Raw genomic sequence first — 16,814 nt, 5'->3', positions numbered from 1 at the left:
CCCTGCCCCCTGCCTCGCCCCGCAGGACAAGCTTCCTGCCCACCATCTCACCCACCAGAAACCCCCTAGATCTCTCCCAATCCTGCCCAGTCCCACAGGCATCCCCCCACGAGCAACATCAAGGTGGCCACACCCACCCTGGCCACACCCACCCAGTCTACCATGACCACTGCAGCTACACCCACCCAGTGGACCACGCCCCTCTGCCCCCCGATGCGGCCCTGGCACTTTGCAATACATAAGTGGGTTTTGGGTTGCGGTTTGGACACTTGGTCTCTAAAAGATTCGCCATCACTGTCTTATAGCATTTCAGACAAGTGACTGTCCAGTCTCTTCTTCAAAACCTCCAGTGAAAAAGCGCCCACGACTTCTAAAGGGAAGCACCCACAACTTGTGACAGTCATAACTTCAAGAACTGGTCATGAATTACGTTTTTCAGTGCCATCATATCTCTGAATGGTTGTTAAACAAATTGTTGTCATTTGAGGACTACCCAGTGGTGGGATTCAGCCAGTTTGCACCACTTTGGCAGAACCAGTAGCTAATTTTTTGTTGCCCAGGCCCAAAATGGACTTCCAGACATGGCATCCACACAGAGAACCAGTTGTTCACATATTTGAATCCCACCACTGGGACTACCTATATTGTGCACAGCTTGAGATGGCTCTTGGGTGGCATCGGAATAAGGGAGAAAATAATATGTGCTTTTTTCTCTCAATTGCACCTAATTATGGCACAAATATTTTTTTTCTTCACCGTGTCTTTGCCTTTCTCTCACATCTAGTTCATGACTGAGACAGCCTTACCTTTTAGCTGTGTCAGCATTAAAATAGTATTTTCCTCGTTATTCCAGCAAGGGAGAGACTTTTTGAACAGGGCTCCTTCCTAAGAATTTTAATGCAAAATTTGCCTTTGTTACAATTTGTTCAAGGTTAGATCCTTTCTACCTAAGACAGATTGATTAAAGGGGAAGGAACAGTGACAATTTTCTGGCAACTTGTCCTAGGACAGGGGTAGGCAACCTTGGCTCTTTTATAACTCGTAGACTTCAACTCCCAGAATTCCTGAGCCAGCATAGCTGGCTCAGGAATTCTGGGAGTTGAAGTCCACAATCATAAAAGAGCCAAGGTTGCCTACCCCTGTCCTAGGAGGAAGGAGAAGATAGCAGCTATTCACAAAAAATGAAAATCATCAGATATAGCAATAGTATTTAAACTTATATACCGCTTCACAGTTCTACGCAGCACTCTCTAAGTGGTGTACAGAGTAGGTCTATTGCCCCCCCCCAAACAATCTGGGTCCTCATTTTACCAAGCTCGGAAGGATGGAAGGCTGAGTCAACCTTGAGCCGGTCAGGATGAACTGCTGGCAGTCAGCAATACGTTGATCTGTGATACTGCATTTTAACAACTGTGCCACCATGGCTCTTGTCATAGGAAAATAATTACAGTTGTCTTATATAACATATCAATTCTTCAATAGGCCCTCTTAAATCCCACTTATATAACATATCAATTCTTCAATAGGCCCTCTTAAATCCCCCAAGTTCACAGTTTATAGATAAACATTAAAACTGAAATATAACATTGATTATTATAAAATCCAGTGTATCTCTATAATATTAATCAATATATAATAAATATGGTTATAAACTCATGTGGCAACAAAATCAATGCTTTCCCCAAAAAATAAAATAATATCCAGTATTTTGTATCCATGTCAAAAAGCAGCAAAGACCACTCATATTTTTCAAAATTCCTTAGAAAAGCTCTGTCTTGTTTTTGTGCAGGACAACAAACAGCTACAATCATAATTTCTTAGAAACTCCACAGCAAAATATTCAAGTGGTATTTTTGTAGACCTAGGATGTACCTTGTTCATAAGGTGACCAACTTTTTTACAATGAAAAGGACACAAATAAATTGAAGAAAAAAATATCGTAAAAACTGGCTCGGTCCATGGAAGGTCAACCGCCTGCTGCGCCCCCGCCCGCAGCCGCCCCGCCAGCACCACTGCCCTGCCATGTAGAGTGGGCCCCATGGCTCCCAAAGCATCAGCCGCGCCAGCTCCGGCCCTGGGGGGCAGCCCGCCATCGACATACCCCACCTGCAGCCACCCCGCCAGCACCATCACCCACCCTATGCAGCCCCGTGTAGAGAGGGCCCCGCGGTTCCCACAGCACGGTATCTTCGGAACTAAGAGATGGTGTTGTTGGGTAGCAGGGAGGGGTGCAAAGTTCCTGCCAATTCGCCTTCGCTGCAGACAACTTGCATGTGCAAAGTTTGCCGGTTGGGTGTTTGGCACGCTCAGCAGCAATTCCTATTGGCTTTCAAAAGCCAATAGGGGGAGTAGCACAGCTCATGCAAAAGTTGAAAAAAAACCATCAAAAAAAGGTTCCGGAACGCCGTTCTGAGCGTTCTATGAGAAAAAAAAGCCCTGCAGATTAGTCTTCAAATATTAAAAAGGAGGACATGTAGGAGGACACTTTTCGAGGGAGGACAGAACTTACAAAAGGAGGACTGTCCTCCCTAAAGGAGGACGGTTGGTCACCTTATTGTTCAGGTATGCTCCCCTAATTTTTAGAAAAGTAGAGAGGTGGCATTATACCGTACTGACAGGAATTCATGGGTTAAATTTTGTGTGTTTGACTTTTGTTGAAAGATATCGGAGAGAAATTCCTAAAATGGGTGTTGTCTGTGGAAAAAAATTACTGTGTCACTGGTATTCTCCCAGTGTAGTCAATTCAGCCAATCCATGAACAGATTCTCTTCTAAGGGGTGGGAATAGAAGAGTGATGTCAAACCTTAGAAACAAGAAGCATCGCCATTGGCCATCACAGCTTGGAATTACAAGATTTGCAGTCCAACCTCTATAAAGGTCTCCATTTTTTATGGTCCTCAATTTAAACAGTTCATTTAGTGACCAAAGTTACAACGGTACTGAAAAAAAGTGATTTATGGCTGTTTTTACACATACATCCATTGCAGAATCCCAGAATCCCATGTGATCAAAATTAAGATGCTTGGCAACTGACTCATATTTATGACGGTTGCAGTGTCCCAGGGTCATGTGATCCCCTTTTGCGACTTTCTGACAAGCAAAGTCAATGGGGAAGCCAGATTCACTTAACAGCTGTATTAGTAATTTAACGATTGCAGTGATTCACGTAACAAGTGTGGCAAGAAAGGTTGTAAAATGGGGTAAAATTCACTTTAAAATTGTCTCGCTTAGAAATACAAATTTTGGGCTCAATTGTGGTCGTAGGTTGAGGACCACCTGTATTGATGGCAAGTGTATTTATACCTCCGGCATGTACCTGGAAATTTCAACTAAGAATTTGGAGTTAAAAATCTGGAAAGACAAAGGGGTGTTTTATAAATCCACAAATCCCATGTCCCATTTCTTTTTCGCTAGTGTTAGATGCATCTCAACTAGTTTCACAGGTTTAATAAATAATTCAGTAATTAATGAAAGGAACAGAAAATGGTAGAAATAGAGGCCAGAAGTAGAAACGGAGGTGAAATTTTACTAAACTTACCAAATTAGCACTTCCCGAGTGAGACAAAAATACAGTGGTTCTTTGATATTCACACCTCTCTGTATTCTGCAATAGTGTTCTTACTTTTTTAAGGCATTCAGAATGTGCATATTAGGGAAACGATGCATATATTTGCAAACATTGCATTAAAATTCAATCAAATAGTATATGACAGTACCAAGAAAATTGGTAGGCAGTGTGCAAAAATACAATAATGAGAAAAATGTACAGGGAAATATGTATGATTTGGGGGGAGCAGCCCAAAGGAAAAGGATAAAAAAAAACAGGCAGAAATGGAATGCAATGATCTTAAGGTTGAGAAAATGAACACAGGCCATTCTGTCCATCTGGTCTCCTAAGCACTGGGGAGTTTCAGAAAGATGTAGAAAATTTCCTTCGTGCCAGGACTGAAACGTTACCATTGCGTTCCTGCCAGGCAAAGGAAGGCAGGAGAGGTACGGAAGACTTAGAAGAAGGGCAGGGAGAATTTTGGGATGAGGGAAGAGAGGGTCAGGAAAAGCAGGACTGAGGACCGTGTTCCTTGGTTGCTAAGCAAGAAAAAGAATTCTTGGGCCTGGAGCCGAGACGGAGCTTGCTGCCCATCTGCATCGGCTCTGCTCAGAACAGCTTCTGCGTGGGTTGCACCCGCCTCTCCACCAGGCTGACAAGACAGTATGGAAGAGCAGGAAGAGGCTGGTGACGGACAAGGACTTGGGAGGGCTCCAAGCTTCTCTACAATCTTTGGCGGGAGGGAACTTTTGCAAATCCTTCTCACAGCCGCCTAGTTACAGGTCACTCTGCTTACAGTGAAACAGAGTCTATTAATTCTTCAGTACAGGTTGGGAAGCAGGCCAAACTCCCCTTTCCATTCATTAGACCAGGACCGGCCTGTAAGGCAGTCCCAGGGCCACCAGCAGACCCCCTTGGTAGTACCCCTAGTACTGCCAAAAATTGATAACAGAATAATAAAGTTGGAAGGGACCTTGGAGGTCTTCTAGCCCAACCCCCTGCTCAAGCAGGAAACCCTACACCATTTCAGACAAATGGCTGTCTAATCTTTTCTTAAAAACCTTCAGTGTTGGAGCACCCACAACTTCTGGAAGCAAGTCGTTCCACAGATTAAATTGTTTTAATTGCAGGAAATTTCTCCTTAGTTCTAAGTTGCTTCTCTCCTGCATTAGTTCCTTGATGAGAGGCTTTCTTGCCCATCTGAGATAAGACGTGCATGAAAGTTGCCAAGACCAAAAATAGATTTAGTTTAGGGTTTTTGTTTTTCTAAAATAAAGTAACTGTACCAAATTTTCCCTAGGAAAGGAAATATACTGACCTGCCCATGTATATCCCCTTCCCCATAGTTACGGGACAATTCAACACTCCTGGCATCGTTAGCCTGCCTCCTATGGTAGAATCTGTTCCCATGCTAGGTGCATCTGCCAGTCACGAAACAGTGCTCTTCCCTACATTATTGATTTCGTTTTATTGATTTTATGCCTGGTATTGTCCAAGATAAATCTCTTATTTTGCATATATGAAAGCAATTGAGTTTTTCTCTCTTTTTTGCTCACCAACTCACAAGAGTCAGTGAATTCTGATGAGCACCAGGAAGGCATAAATTGAATCTCTGCCTTCCCTTGTATTTACAAAGGAAGGAGGTCAAAATATAATTCTTATTTGGTTAAAAAAAAAATAGAAGCTTGTAAAACACATAGCTATATTGAGGGAAGTTTGCAGAGAGAGAGAGATCAAATGACAAGAAGAAGATGGAGGCCACACCTGCATGATGGAAGTCCTCCGTATTTTGATGTGTGTTGCAATACACAATATTTGTTAAAAAAAAAAAAAGACAGAACTTTGTGCAGTTGCATCCAGCTGTATGCCTTAGAATCAGTTAATGGAGTGATTTTAAAATAAATATATAAAATAAAAAAAATACGGCCACAAAAATACGAAACTCCTTTGCTGCCATCTAACAGGCATGTGGGTCTCCGCAGCCCAGAGATGGAGGCCTTAATGAAGAATGCCTGGGCAATCTTGTTATAAGTTAAATATGAGCCTTCTGCTATAATACCTGTATTGTTATATCATCCCTGACAAGAAATTCGTCTTTAACACTGAATCTGAAGACGAGTTCTGTCATCCTGGCACCTCATCCACATGGAGAAAATTAAGCAGTGGGGTACCACAAGGTTCTGTTTTAGGCCCAGTACTCTTCAATATCTTCATAAATGACTTAGATGAGGAAATTGAAGGGGAACTCCTCAGATTTGCAGATGATACTAAACTGTTAGGAGTAGCCAATACCACAAAAGACAAACTCAGGATCCAAAAAGATCTTGACAAACTTGAACAATGGGCCCTATCCAACAAAATGAGTTTCAATGTGGAGAAAAGCAAAGTTTTACATTTAGACAGGAAAAATCAAAGATATAAGTACAGATTGGGGGAGACCTGGCTTAAAAACAGTAACTGTGAGAGGGACCTTGGAGCCCTAGTGGACAATCACTTAAACATGAGCCAGCAGTTTTCAGCAGCAGCCAAAAAAGCTAATACAATCCTGGGTTGCATAAACAGAGGCATAGAATCAAGATCACGCAAAGTATTAGTACCACTTTATAAAATCCTAGTAAGACCACACCTGGAATACTGCAGCCAATTTTAGTCACCATATCACAAAAAAAAAAAAAAAGAGTTTGGAAAAAATCCAGAGAAGAGCAACTAGGATGATTAAAGGCCTGGAGACTAAAACATATGAAGAACAGCTGCAGGACTTGGGTTTGGCTAGTCTAAAGAAAAGAAGAAATAGGGGAGATATGATAGCAGTATTCCAGTATTTCAAGGGCTGCCACAAAGAAGAGGAGGTCACGTTATTCTCCAAAGCACCAGAGGGCAGGACAAGAAACAATGGTTGGAAACTGATCAAAGAGAGAAGCAACCTGGAATTAAGGAGAAACTTCCTGACAGTGAGAACAATTAACCAGTGGAACAGCTTGCCTCCAGAAATCGTGGGCACTCCATCACTGGAGATTTTTAAGAAGAGGCTAGACAGTCACTTGTCTGAGATGGTATAGGTCCTTCTGCTTGAGCAGGGGGCTAGACTAGAAGACCTCCAAGGCCCTTTCCAGCTCTATTCTATTCTAATCATTCTAATCTGTCTAGATTTTTCACTGAACATAATACAGATAGTCCTTTACTTAGGACCACAATTGGAACCAAAATTTTAGTTGCTAGGGCAAAGTGGTTGTTAAGTGAATCACAGCCACTGGCCCAAAGGCAGTCACCAGCTTTCATGCTTAAGTGAAGACTACAAGTCCTGATTTCCTGGTGTTCATCACCTTTACCACTACATCAAAGTGCTAATTTTGTCACATTCACCCATTTTTTGTTCTCACCCCGCCTGCCTTCTACACCCCCAGAATTCTAGAACGGAAGCAACCCGGCAGGGAGACCATCGAGCTGACAGAAGAGGGGCGGCCTGTTGAAGTGACCGAGAAGACCCAGCCCGTTATAGACTGCACCTGCTTTGGCCTGCCTCGCCGTTACATCATTGCCATTCTCTGCGGTCTGGGTTTCTGCATCAGCTTTGGCATCCGATGCAACCTGGGTGTGGCCATTGTCAGCATGGTTAATAATAACACCGTCTACGAAGGGGATAAAGTCATTGTGAAGGTGAGGCTGTTTTCGTCCTCTGTTAATGGAAAGTAACTGTCTTTTGGTTCAGGGTTTTTGTTTTTTGTTTAGGAAGGCATTCATATCAACAGACATTCTGCACCTTTTTTAGAATTGTGCAGGATGCATCAGCTCAACAGACAAAGACGAAGCTCTAGAAGTCTGAGAAGCTTGGGTTTATAAAAATACAAGCCGCCACTCACACAGAAAACAAAATGTACACAATACTTAACAGATGCTTAATTTCTAAAAATAAACATCAGGAAGAGAGAACAAGCCTGACAATCAGTGGTGGGATTCAGCCGGTTCGCACCACTTTGGCAGAACTGGTAGCTAATTTTTTGTTGCCCAGGCCCAGAATGGACTTCCGGAAGCAGAATTCACACAGAGAATCGGTTGTTCATATATTTGAATCCCACCACTGCTGACAATCACTTATGTGTTTCCCCTAATTCTGGGTATTCTGGTGCCAGGTCACAGAGGAATGCACTCTTCACTCTTCACATTCTCAAAAACACTCTCTTCAGCCTCCATTCAGGTTAATATGTGCTGTCAGCTGTGCATGTACTGTAAATAAGTTGAACTTCTGGACTTAATGGTTCATGTACAATTTCATTTACCTGAAATGATTTTCTGCAAGTCTTTTTCTTCCTTCTTCTTTTCTGCAGAATGTGATAAACTCTCTCAGTTGCATTTCTCCAAGTTGCTCCAAGTCCTATCTAGGAGGTACTATAGGTGGCTCTGATCAGGAAATGCCTGCTCATGTGTCCCTCTGTCTTTTATTCCTTATCCTTTCCTGCTTAGAAAGCTGAGTTCAACTGGGATCCAGAGACAGTAGGCATGATCCACGGGTCATTCTTCTGGGGTTACATCGTCACTCAGATCCCAGGGGGGTTCATAGCACAGAAATTTGCAGCTAACAGGTAAATGTTTTGAGGGGGGAAGTAGAATATATGTTTGTGTGTAGATCAGCTAGGGCAGAGGTCTCCAACCTTTTGGGCACCAGGGACCGGTTCCGTGGAGAGAGGTTTTTCCGTGGACCAGAAGGGACATGGTTTTGTGTGCTACCTGCATCCCGTGGATGGGGCTTTGCTTGTTTGTGAGGACCTGTTGCTGGCATGCCATGGCCCAGTACTGGCTCATGGACTGGGGTTGGGGACCCCTGAGCTAGGGAATCTTCGGCCATCAAAATGTTGGTGTCTTGGTCTTCTGCTGCCCATCACCACTGGCCATCCTGGCTGGGCTAATGAAAGTTAAGAGACCAGCAACTCTTAAAAATGCCATTAAATCAGGTCTCAGTTGATCTGAATCTATAGACTCAGTCCAACACTATAGTTGAACAGTTACAATTCAAGCTGCATGTTCTTTTCTAAAGATGCCAATTTGAATCATACAGGTAGTTGACTGCTTTGATTAAAGAAAAATATATAAGTACTTTTGTTTCTACTTTGAAATCGCTTCTGGACTTTGTGCTTGGGGTGGAAAAAAATGAAACTTTGATTTTGAATAGATGATTCGTGAAAAGAGACACTCTAAACTAGAACAGTTTTGTAGGAGAATGATGCAAATAGTTCCATGCACAAAGTAAACAATGATTAGTGAAAAGAGACACTCTAAACTAGAACACTTTCGTAGGAGAATGATGCAAATAGTTCCATGCACAAAGTAAACAATGCTATTAGCTATTACTTCTACTAACACCCTCTTCTATTGGTTGTAGGGTTTTTGGCTTTGCCATTGTGGCAACCTCTACTTTGAACATGCTGATTCCCTCAGCTGCTCGGGTCCATTTTGGCTGTGTAATGTTTGTGAGGATCCTACAAGGTCTTGTTGAGGTAAGGCTGATCGCTTCACATGTTTGCTTTTGTAGCCACAAAGTTGACACAGAAATGGATAGGAGTTGCAGAAGATAGTTTTCTCAATATCCCTAAGTGTTCCTCTTCCATCTCCCACCAGGATTAGATTAGAAGATGACCCTTGTCCTTTCTTTCAACTCCACAATTCTATGATTCTGTGAGCTTCTTCCACTTTGCAGTAAATAAAGCCTGGCTGAATCTCCAGGGTATTGCAAGAATCCAATAAAAAATAAACATTGGTCGTGATGCTAACATTGAGAGATATTCAATTGGCTGAAAGTATCATACAGCTATAAGACAAACATCTAAACAGTATCTACAGGTGTAAGAAAAACATCAAATCATGCCATGCTATTGTCCTCAATAGGATAAATCCTGTTTTGCCCTAGAGGTTCTTGATCTGCCTGGCAATAATATTCCCTTACAGCAGCTCCATACAAGAGGCTTGCTTCTTGTATTATTTGCACCAGCTTTCCTCAGCATGATGTGTTGGGCTTTTAGCCTGCCACCATGACAAACGTCCATGCCATGCACTATGGAAAGTAAAGATCAAGACAACCCAAGGGGCAACAAACTGGAGAAGGCTGTTTGATATCTCAGCTGTGGGATCAGCCCAATCATCAGATTGTCTAGGTGACAGATAGAGGGGAGAGAAGAGTGAAGTTGGAAGACACCGCTCTGAATGCTAAATGGCCTGTCTGAATTGGTTGGCTGCTTGTAGATTCTGTTCTCAACTCATATTAGAGCTGAAATGAGATTCACTTCAGATAGATCCATACTTGGAATGGGAGAAAGATTCCATTGTTCTTCATCTTAGGAAGCAGACTTGGGCTTGCCTTATTCAGTCATTTTATTTTATTTTATTATTATTTTTTATTTTATTATTTTATTTTATATTTCATTTTATTTTATTTTATTTCATTTTATATTTATTTTTTATTTTTCTATAGCTGTCCAATTAGAAAGTCAGGGCAACCTTAAGAGAAATAAAAAATAAGCCATCTCACATAGGAGCCAACTTCTCACAGTCCCACAACCAGAATAATTAAAGCCAAATTTTTAGAGCCTTTCAAAAGACAGGCTGGTGGTCCGAACAATACCAGACTTAACTCCCAATAACCTAACCCAGTTCAGAAGGATACAATTTATTGATGCCATCAAAGGCCAGAGATCAGGGAGGCCCAGAATGGATCCACCCTCACCTCCCATCCCAGTCCTTTCCTAGATTTATCATGGGAGATCAGTGCTAGTTTGGTACTCTGCCTTGATTCAGAAGCAGATCCAGATATCCCCTTCCTCCAGTTTTCTTAAGCCTCAGAATGACCACCTTCTCAACAATCTTCTCCAATGGGAGACAGGTCAGAAATTATCCAATATTGTACAGTCTTCTTGCAATGTCTTCTCAAGAAGACGATAGACAGCCACCATCTCTCTCAAAGATGAATTTACCACTGCTTGGACCCACCAACTCATGATTTCCTAGGGAGACTTTGACCAACTAAAGGACATGGATCTAATGCACAGGTGATCACACTGACAGCTCTCAGGATCCTACCTACTTTCTCAGAGTCAACAGGCTTAATTCTTCTATGAAATTTTGTCTGTCTCCATGTATCTATCACTTTCTGACAGGAATAGGAAAGAGCTAAGAAACTAACGAATCTAATTTCTGGCCTTCCTCTTTATATTATTCTCTGCCCTTCACCTCCAGGGAGTCACCTACCCAGCATGCCATGGTATTTGGAGCAAATGGGCACCCCCTTTGGAACGTAGTCGCCTGGCCACAACAGCTTTCTGTGGTAAGATAACCTTGTTTCTTAAAGCTGACAGTTGTTGACTTCTGGAAAGTTGAATCTTTGATCAATATTTTATTTTACAAATAAATTTACCAATATTTTACAAGCTTAGCAACTTTAAGATATATATAGACTTCAACTCCCAGAATTCCTCCGGCAGCATGATGGCTGAGGAATTCTGGGAGTTGAATTCCACACATCTTGCATTTGCCAAGTTGGAAAAACACTGATCTAGTCTTTGTGCAAAACTCTAGATCAAAACACTTCACTAGAGTTTTCCCGCTCATCCCATGAGTTGAATCATCACAGGACTGGTTTATGAACTCACTATTAATGACTATTAAGTTGCTTTCACATTTTTGCCTTATTGTTGCTGAGGCATTGTTTTTCCACAATAATCTAGTAATAAAATTAAAATAGTAGTTGCTCAAAGCATTCAATGATATCCATGATATCAATGATATTCAATGATATCCATCAGTGCTCGTATTCATAGGCAACGTATTTCTATAATGTTTACTTGGAAACAATATAGTCTCACGCAGCTGTAAATATTATTAGTAATTTTATTTTGTAGCTTCTACCCTTCTTGTTTCCTTTCCAGTTCAATTAGTGTTGCTGGTAATTATTAAGGAATTAATTTCACCATTATTTATTAGCTCCCATTCCTCTTGCAGGTGGGGTTTTGTTGTCTGTTTTAATCTCTTGTGTAAAAATTACAACCACAACTAAGAATGGCATTTTCAAATCAAAGAGAAATTGTGGTATCAGTTCAAAGGCTGATTGGAATGAGGAATCCTGGCTTGTATATTTAGCTAATATTTCCTATATAACTTTCCAGGTTCTTATGCAGGGGCGGTGGTGGCCATGCCTCTTGCTGGGATTCTAGTTCAATATTCAGGATGGAGCTCTGTATTCTATGTCTATGGTAAGTGAACTGGCACAAAAGCGATGGCTGCCATATTGGGCCGTTCTTCACTGGGACTTAATCACAGCCCAAATATGCTTTAGCAGATTTTTTATCCTCCATGTCCCTGTGCCATTGCCTTCACCTCCTTCATCTCATTCCCAGCCCAGTAAGATTGCCATAAGCCATCTCCATCCATACAGATGTTAAAGTACAAGTGGTCTTTGACTTACAACTAATTGCTTAGCAGCCAGTTCTGACAGACCCCCAAAAAGGAACTTACAACCTGGGTTTCAAGTTCTTATGGCCAGCCTTGACCTCTACCCCCAAGGTGATATGACCACATTTTGGGCACTCAGCAACCAGCCTGCATTTATGGCCGTTTGCAGAGATCCAGAGTCATGTGACCATGGTTTAAAACATTTTTGCAGGAAAATGGCTTTACTTTCCAGTTTCTGGCAAAAAAAATTTTTTTAATCCCATAGTGAACAATGGGTTGGCTTAGTGAATATGGCACTTGCTTAACAGCCAACACAAAAGAGATTGTAAAATCGGGCACAGTCACATAATGACCTACTTAACAACTGGGCTTAATTGTGATTGTAAGTTGAGGACTATTTGTTGTAAATGTTTCCACTTATTCCACCACCATCTGCAGAAAGCGTCCAGGTCTGTTACATTTTGCCACCACTCATCAGCTTGGCAAAAAGTCATATCACTGGAATGATGGGAAACATAAGCAATTGAAGCCAGATAAGTATGGGCAATCAGAGTCACAAATTTCATGCTGAGTTAGTTAGCCCCTGACTTAAAAAAGGTGGCGAACACGTTCACCCAAGAGTGGGGAAAATCATAGATTGGTTAGCATACTACAAAAAAGATGTTGAAAGACTTTGGAAAAAATTCAGAGAAGAGCAACTAAGATGATCAAAGGCCTGGAGACTAATACATATGAAGAATGGCTGCAAGACTTGGGTTTGGCTAGTCTAGAGTGGGGCTTTTCAACCTTTTCACCCATTGTACCACTTTTAGGATATGGCAACATCCGAGTACCACCAGTCACCTAGCAAGGTGTCAAAAATTTGATGACCAAAAAAAAAAGGGGGGGGGAGTGATAAGTACAGGTAGTCCTTGACTTACAACAGTTCGCTTAATGACTGTTCGAAGTTACTATGGCATTGAAAAAAGTGCCCCCCAAGCCACAGCCAAGCAAGACACCTGCCTGCCCGCCCAGCGGCACTCTTCCTCCTGTCTGAGGTTTTCATTGTTGTGAGCATTTCTGTTGAGGATTGGCAGCGGGGGTAGGGTGGGGGGTGTTTGGTTTTTATTTCTGCCGTCTGCTGGGTGGTTGCAGCAGGTTTTGGTCACTTCACATGACCTTGGGACACTGTGACCGTCATAAATATGAATCAGTTGCCAAGCATCTGAATGTAAATCACAAGACCCTGGAGATGCTGCAACATTCCAGCTGATTGGCACTTCTTCTGGGCTCAGCAGAAGCGCCAGGATCAGTGCTGCTTTCCAGCTGGAGCCTGGTGCTGATCCTGGCACTTCCACTAAGCCCCGACAGCCCTGAAGAAGCGCTGATCAGCTGGAAAGCGGCACTGATCCTGGTGCTTCCACTGAGCCCTGACAGCCTTGCAGCTCCAGCCGTCTCTTGCTCAGGCTTGTGCAGTGCTGCCACCGGTTCAGCTCATTCTCCTCCCCCGCTACTTTTCTAGGATGGCCGCATACCACCTGCCAGGTGCCAATGTACCACAGGTGGTACCTGTACCACTGGTTGAAAAGCCCTGGTCTAGAGGAAAGAAGAAATAGGGGTGACATGATAGCAATATTCCAGTATTTGAGTGGCTGTCACAAAGAAGAAGAGGTCACATTATTCTCCAAAGCACCAGAGGGCAGGACAAGCAACAATGTTTGGAAACTGATCAAAGAGAAAAGCAACCTGGAATTAAGGAGAAATTTCCTAACAGTGAAGACAATTAATCAGTGGAACAGCTTGCCTTCAGAAGCTGTGGGTGCTTCATCACTTGAGGTTTTTAAGGAGACTAGACACCTATCTGAAATGGTATAGGTTCTCCTGCTTGAGCAGGGGGCTGGATTAGAAGACCTCCAAGGTCCCTTCCAGGTTCTATTCTATTCTATTCTATTCTATTCTATTTCTATTCCCTATTCTATTCTATTCTTTCCTATTTTTTATTCTATTCTATTCTATTCTATTCTATTCTTTCCTATTTTCTATTTCCTATTCTATTCTGTTCTATTCTCTATTCTATTCTATTCTATTCTATTCTATTCTATTCTATTCTTTCCAATTTTCTATTCTATTCTATTCTTTCCTATTTTCTATTTCCTATTCTATTCTATTCTTTCCAATTTTCTATTCTATTCTACTCTACTCTACTCTACTCTACTCTACTCTACTCTACTCTACTCTACTCTATTCTTTCCAGTTTTCTATTCTATTCTATTCCTCTCGACGGTTATTTTGCACTTCTGTTTTTGCAGGGAGCTTTGGTATTTTCTGGTATTTATTCTGGCTGATGGTTTCCTATCAGAGTCCGGCCAAGCACCCAACCATCACGGAGGAAGAGAGGAAGTACATAGAGGAGAGCATCGGAGAGAGCACTACCCTGATGAATCCCCTGATGGTCAGTATTTGTATATATTTGTAAGTTAGCCAGCTCCTCTGTGACGCTTTAAAATGGCCCAGGCAATTTTACCTTCATTTATTCAATTACTTGCTTAATATAGTGTGTCCTACAGCTCTTGGCTTTCTACCCTGGGTGGATGTATCCCCAGCTAGCACCTCTGTTGAATATCCCATCTGGAAGATATGGAAATCATAAAACAGCGCATCTAGAAGGTATCAGATAACAAGAGATCTTTGCTCCTTCTCTGCAGAAATTCAAAACTCCATGGCGTCGATTCTTTACATCCATGCCAGTGTATGCCATTATTGTAGCCAATTTTTGCAGAAGTTGGACATTTTATTTGCTCTTAATCAGCCAGCCAGCCTATTTTGAAGAAGTCTTTGGCTTTGAAATCAGCAAGGTAAGAAAAGCCTTTTTTCTGGTTTGAATTATGTGTGTGCACAGGGATACATTAATAGCTTTACTGCAATCATTAACCAGCAAAAATGCACTTGGGCATATTCTTCAAGGGAGATGCTTATCCTCACTAGCCGTAGAAACTGGGAGCCTATGTAAATTTTAGAACTGGCCCACTTTGTTTTATATTTTGATTAAAGACTGTGGATAATGCCTTTAGGCATGTACTGTATAAACAATATAAATCAATATCCACTAGTGGAAAAATTTAGATAGAGCAAGATGTGGGAAAGCGCCAAATTATTATTATTTCTTAAAACATGTTTTTGCTGCTGGAAAGTAGAATTGGAGTTATTTTTTAAAATTAATTGCATAATGTCACAAATCTATTTTTGAAAAAGAATGGGAGTTAGATAATGTCTCCCTCGAAATCTCCTCTTTTTCTAAGGCAGGGGTCCTCAACCCCTGGATTATGGCCCACTACCAGGCCGTGGCCTATTCGGAACTGGGCTCTGCGACACGTGGGCCAGTATATGCACACAGCTGCACTCGTGTGAGCGGCCCAGCCAGGTGGCAAGCCAATGCTCCGATGCTCTAAAAGTGGAGCACTGAGATCAGAGGCTGAATGAGATGAGCACACCCTGCTCAGCTTCGCTGACTGACTAAGGCTACCTGTGCAAGACACTGGATCCACTTTTGGAGTGTCGGGCAGCCTTGGTGAGTCTGAAGGAACATGAGACTGCGCCCCCAAAGGTTTCTCTTCTCCACACCAAAAGCTTTTGCAAATGGATGAAAGGCTTCAGGGGAGCGATCTCTTCAGGCCTTCCATCCCTTTGCAAAGGCTTCTGGCACAGGGAAGCCTGAAGGAGTGTGAAACCTGGCCCCAAAGGTTTCTCTTCTCTCTTGTGTGAGAGTTCCCCTCTCCTCCCCCCAGCCGGGCTGCCCAGCTTCAAAGGTTGGGGAATGCTGTTGTAAGGGATACCTGGATTTGCTCAGCTGTCTTTTAATACCTTCTGGTCTCTGAGATGCTGACTGTTTCTCTTCACTTTTGACACACAGGTGGGGATGCTCTCTGCTTTGCCCCACTTGGTTATGACCATCATTGTACCCATTGGAGGCCAAATTGCTGACTTCTTGCGCTCGCGAAGACTTATGTCTACCACTAATGTCCGCAAGATGATGAACTGTGGGGGTGAGTGAGAAAGGCATCATTGTCACATAACAAGCTGTGGGGATAAGGGTTAGGATTGAGCAGCTACCTCTAGAGAGTATCTTTTTTTTTTCTTTTTAAGAAAAATGAGATTGATAGATACCCAGATTGAAAGGATGAGTACTGAGGGTCGTTTGGCAATGAACAAAAGGCATTTGAATTCTTTAAAGCAGGGGTCTCCAAAATTGGCAACTTTAAGACTTGGGGACTTCCCCAATTCTGGGAGTTGAAGTCCACAAGTCTTAAAGCTGCCAAGTTTGGACACTCCTGCTTTAGAGGAAGGAATGCTATAGAATCACATTGTATTTCTTAAAATACAAACGGGCAGCCTACCACAATCAAGGTGATGCTATATATCTGATCCCATCATCCCTAGCTGATATCAATCACGGTCAGCATTTATGAGTTTTAATTCAACGTTTGAAGGGCCTTGGGTCCTCCAAATCCAAAAGCTTTGCAGACAATTCAGAGAAATCCTGTTTTTATCTTTAATGAGGAAGAAAGATAGGTTTCCAGCACTCACAGAATAAAATCTCTTTTAAATTTTTGCATCTGGCTTTAACGAAGTCCATGCTGGGTTTCCAACAGCCTGAGCCTAACCAGAGTGAAAGGCCTTGTACATCTTGTCTGTTCTTTCTTGAGAGGGATTTTCGCCTACAACTTTCCAGAAACTTCCAAACTTCTATATGCGTCAAAGAATAGCTTTCATTTAAAAAAAAAAAATCACACCAAGACATCCTTTTCCAGGTGGGTTGGAACACAATGCCTCAAATCCTCAGCCAACATAGTTA

The 16,814-nt window shown here is 42.2% G+C and overlaps 1 protein-coding gene across 1 annotated transcript in view; it reads left to right on the top strand.

Moving 5' to 3' along the window:
* The window catches only part of SLC17A7 (solute carrier family 17 member 7), a 64,176-nt gene that overhangs the window by 39,112 nt on the left and 8,250 nt on the right, over positions 1–16,814 (top strand). Inside the window, exons 2-9 of the mRNA XM_039335232.1 lie at positions 6,952–7,204; positions 8,009–8,127; positions 8,925–9,039; positions 10,772–10,859; positions 11,698–11,784; positions 14,272–14,414; positions 14,668–14,817; positions 15,873–16,005. Coding sequence (XP_039191166.1) covers positions 6,952–7,204; positions 8,009–8,127; positions 8,925–9,039; positions 10,772–10,859; positions 11,698–11,784; positions 14,272–14,414; positions 14,668–14,817; positions 15,873–16,005 — 1,088 coding nt within the window. The remainder of the gene's footprint in view (positions 1–6,951; positions 7,205–8,008; positions 8,128–8,924; positions 9,040–10,771; positions 10,860–11,697; positions 11,785–14,271; positions 14,415–14,667; positions 14,818–15,872; positions 16,006–16,814) is intronic.

Source organism: Crotalus tigris, unplaced genomic scaffold, assembly GCF_016545835.1.
Source record: "Crotalus tigris isolate CLP2741 ecotype Arizona unplaced genomic scaffold, ASM1654583v1 scf7180000017639.5415321, whole genome shotgun sequence".
Taxonomy (NCBI): domain Eukaryota; kingdom Metazoa; phylum Chordata; class Lepidosauria; order Squamata; family Viperidae; genus Crotalus; species Crotalus tigris.
Note: the sequence above shows the minus strand (reverse complement) of the source record. Positions and strands in the feature narration are given on the sequence as shown.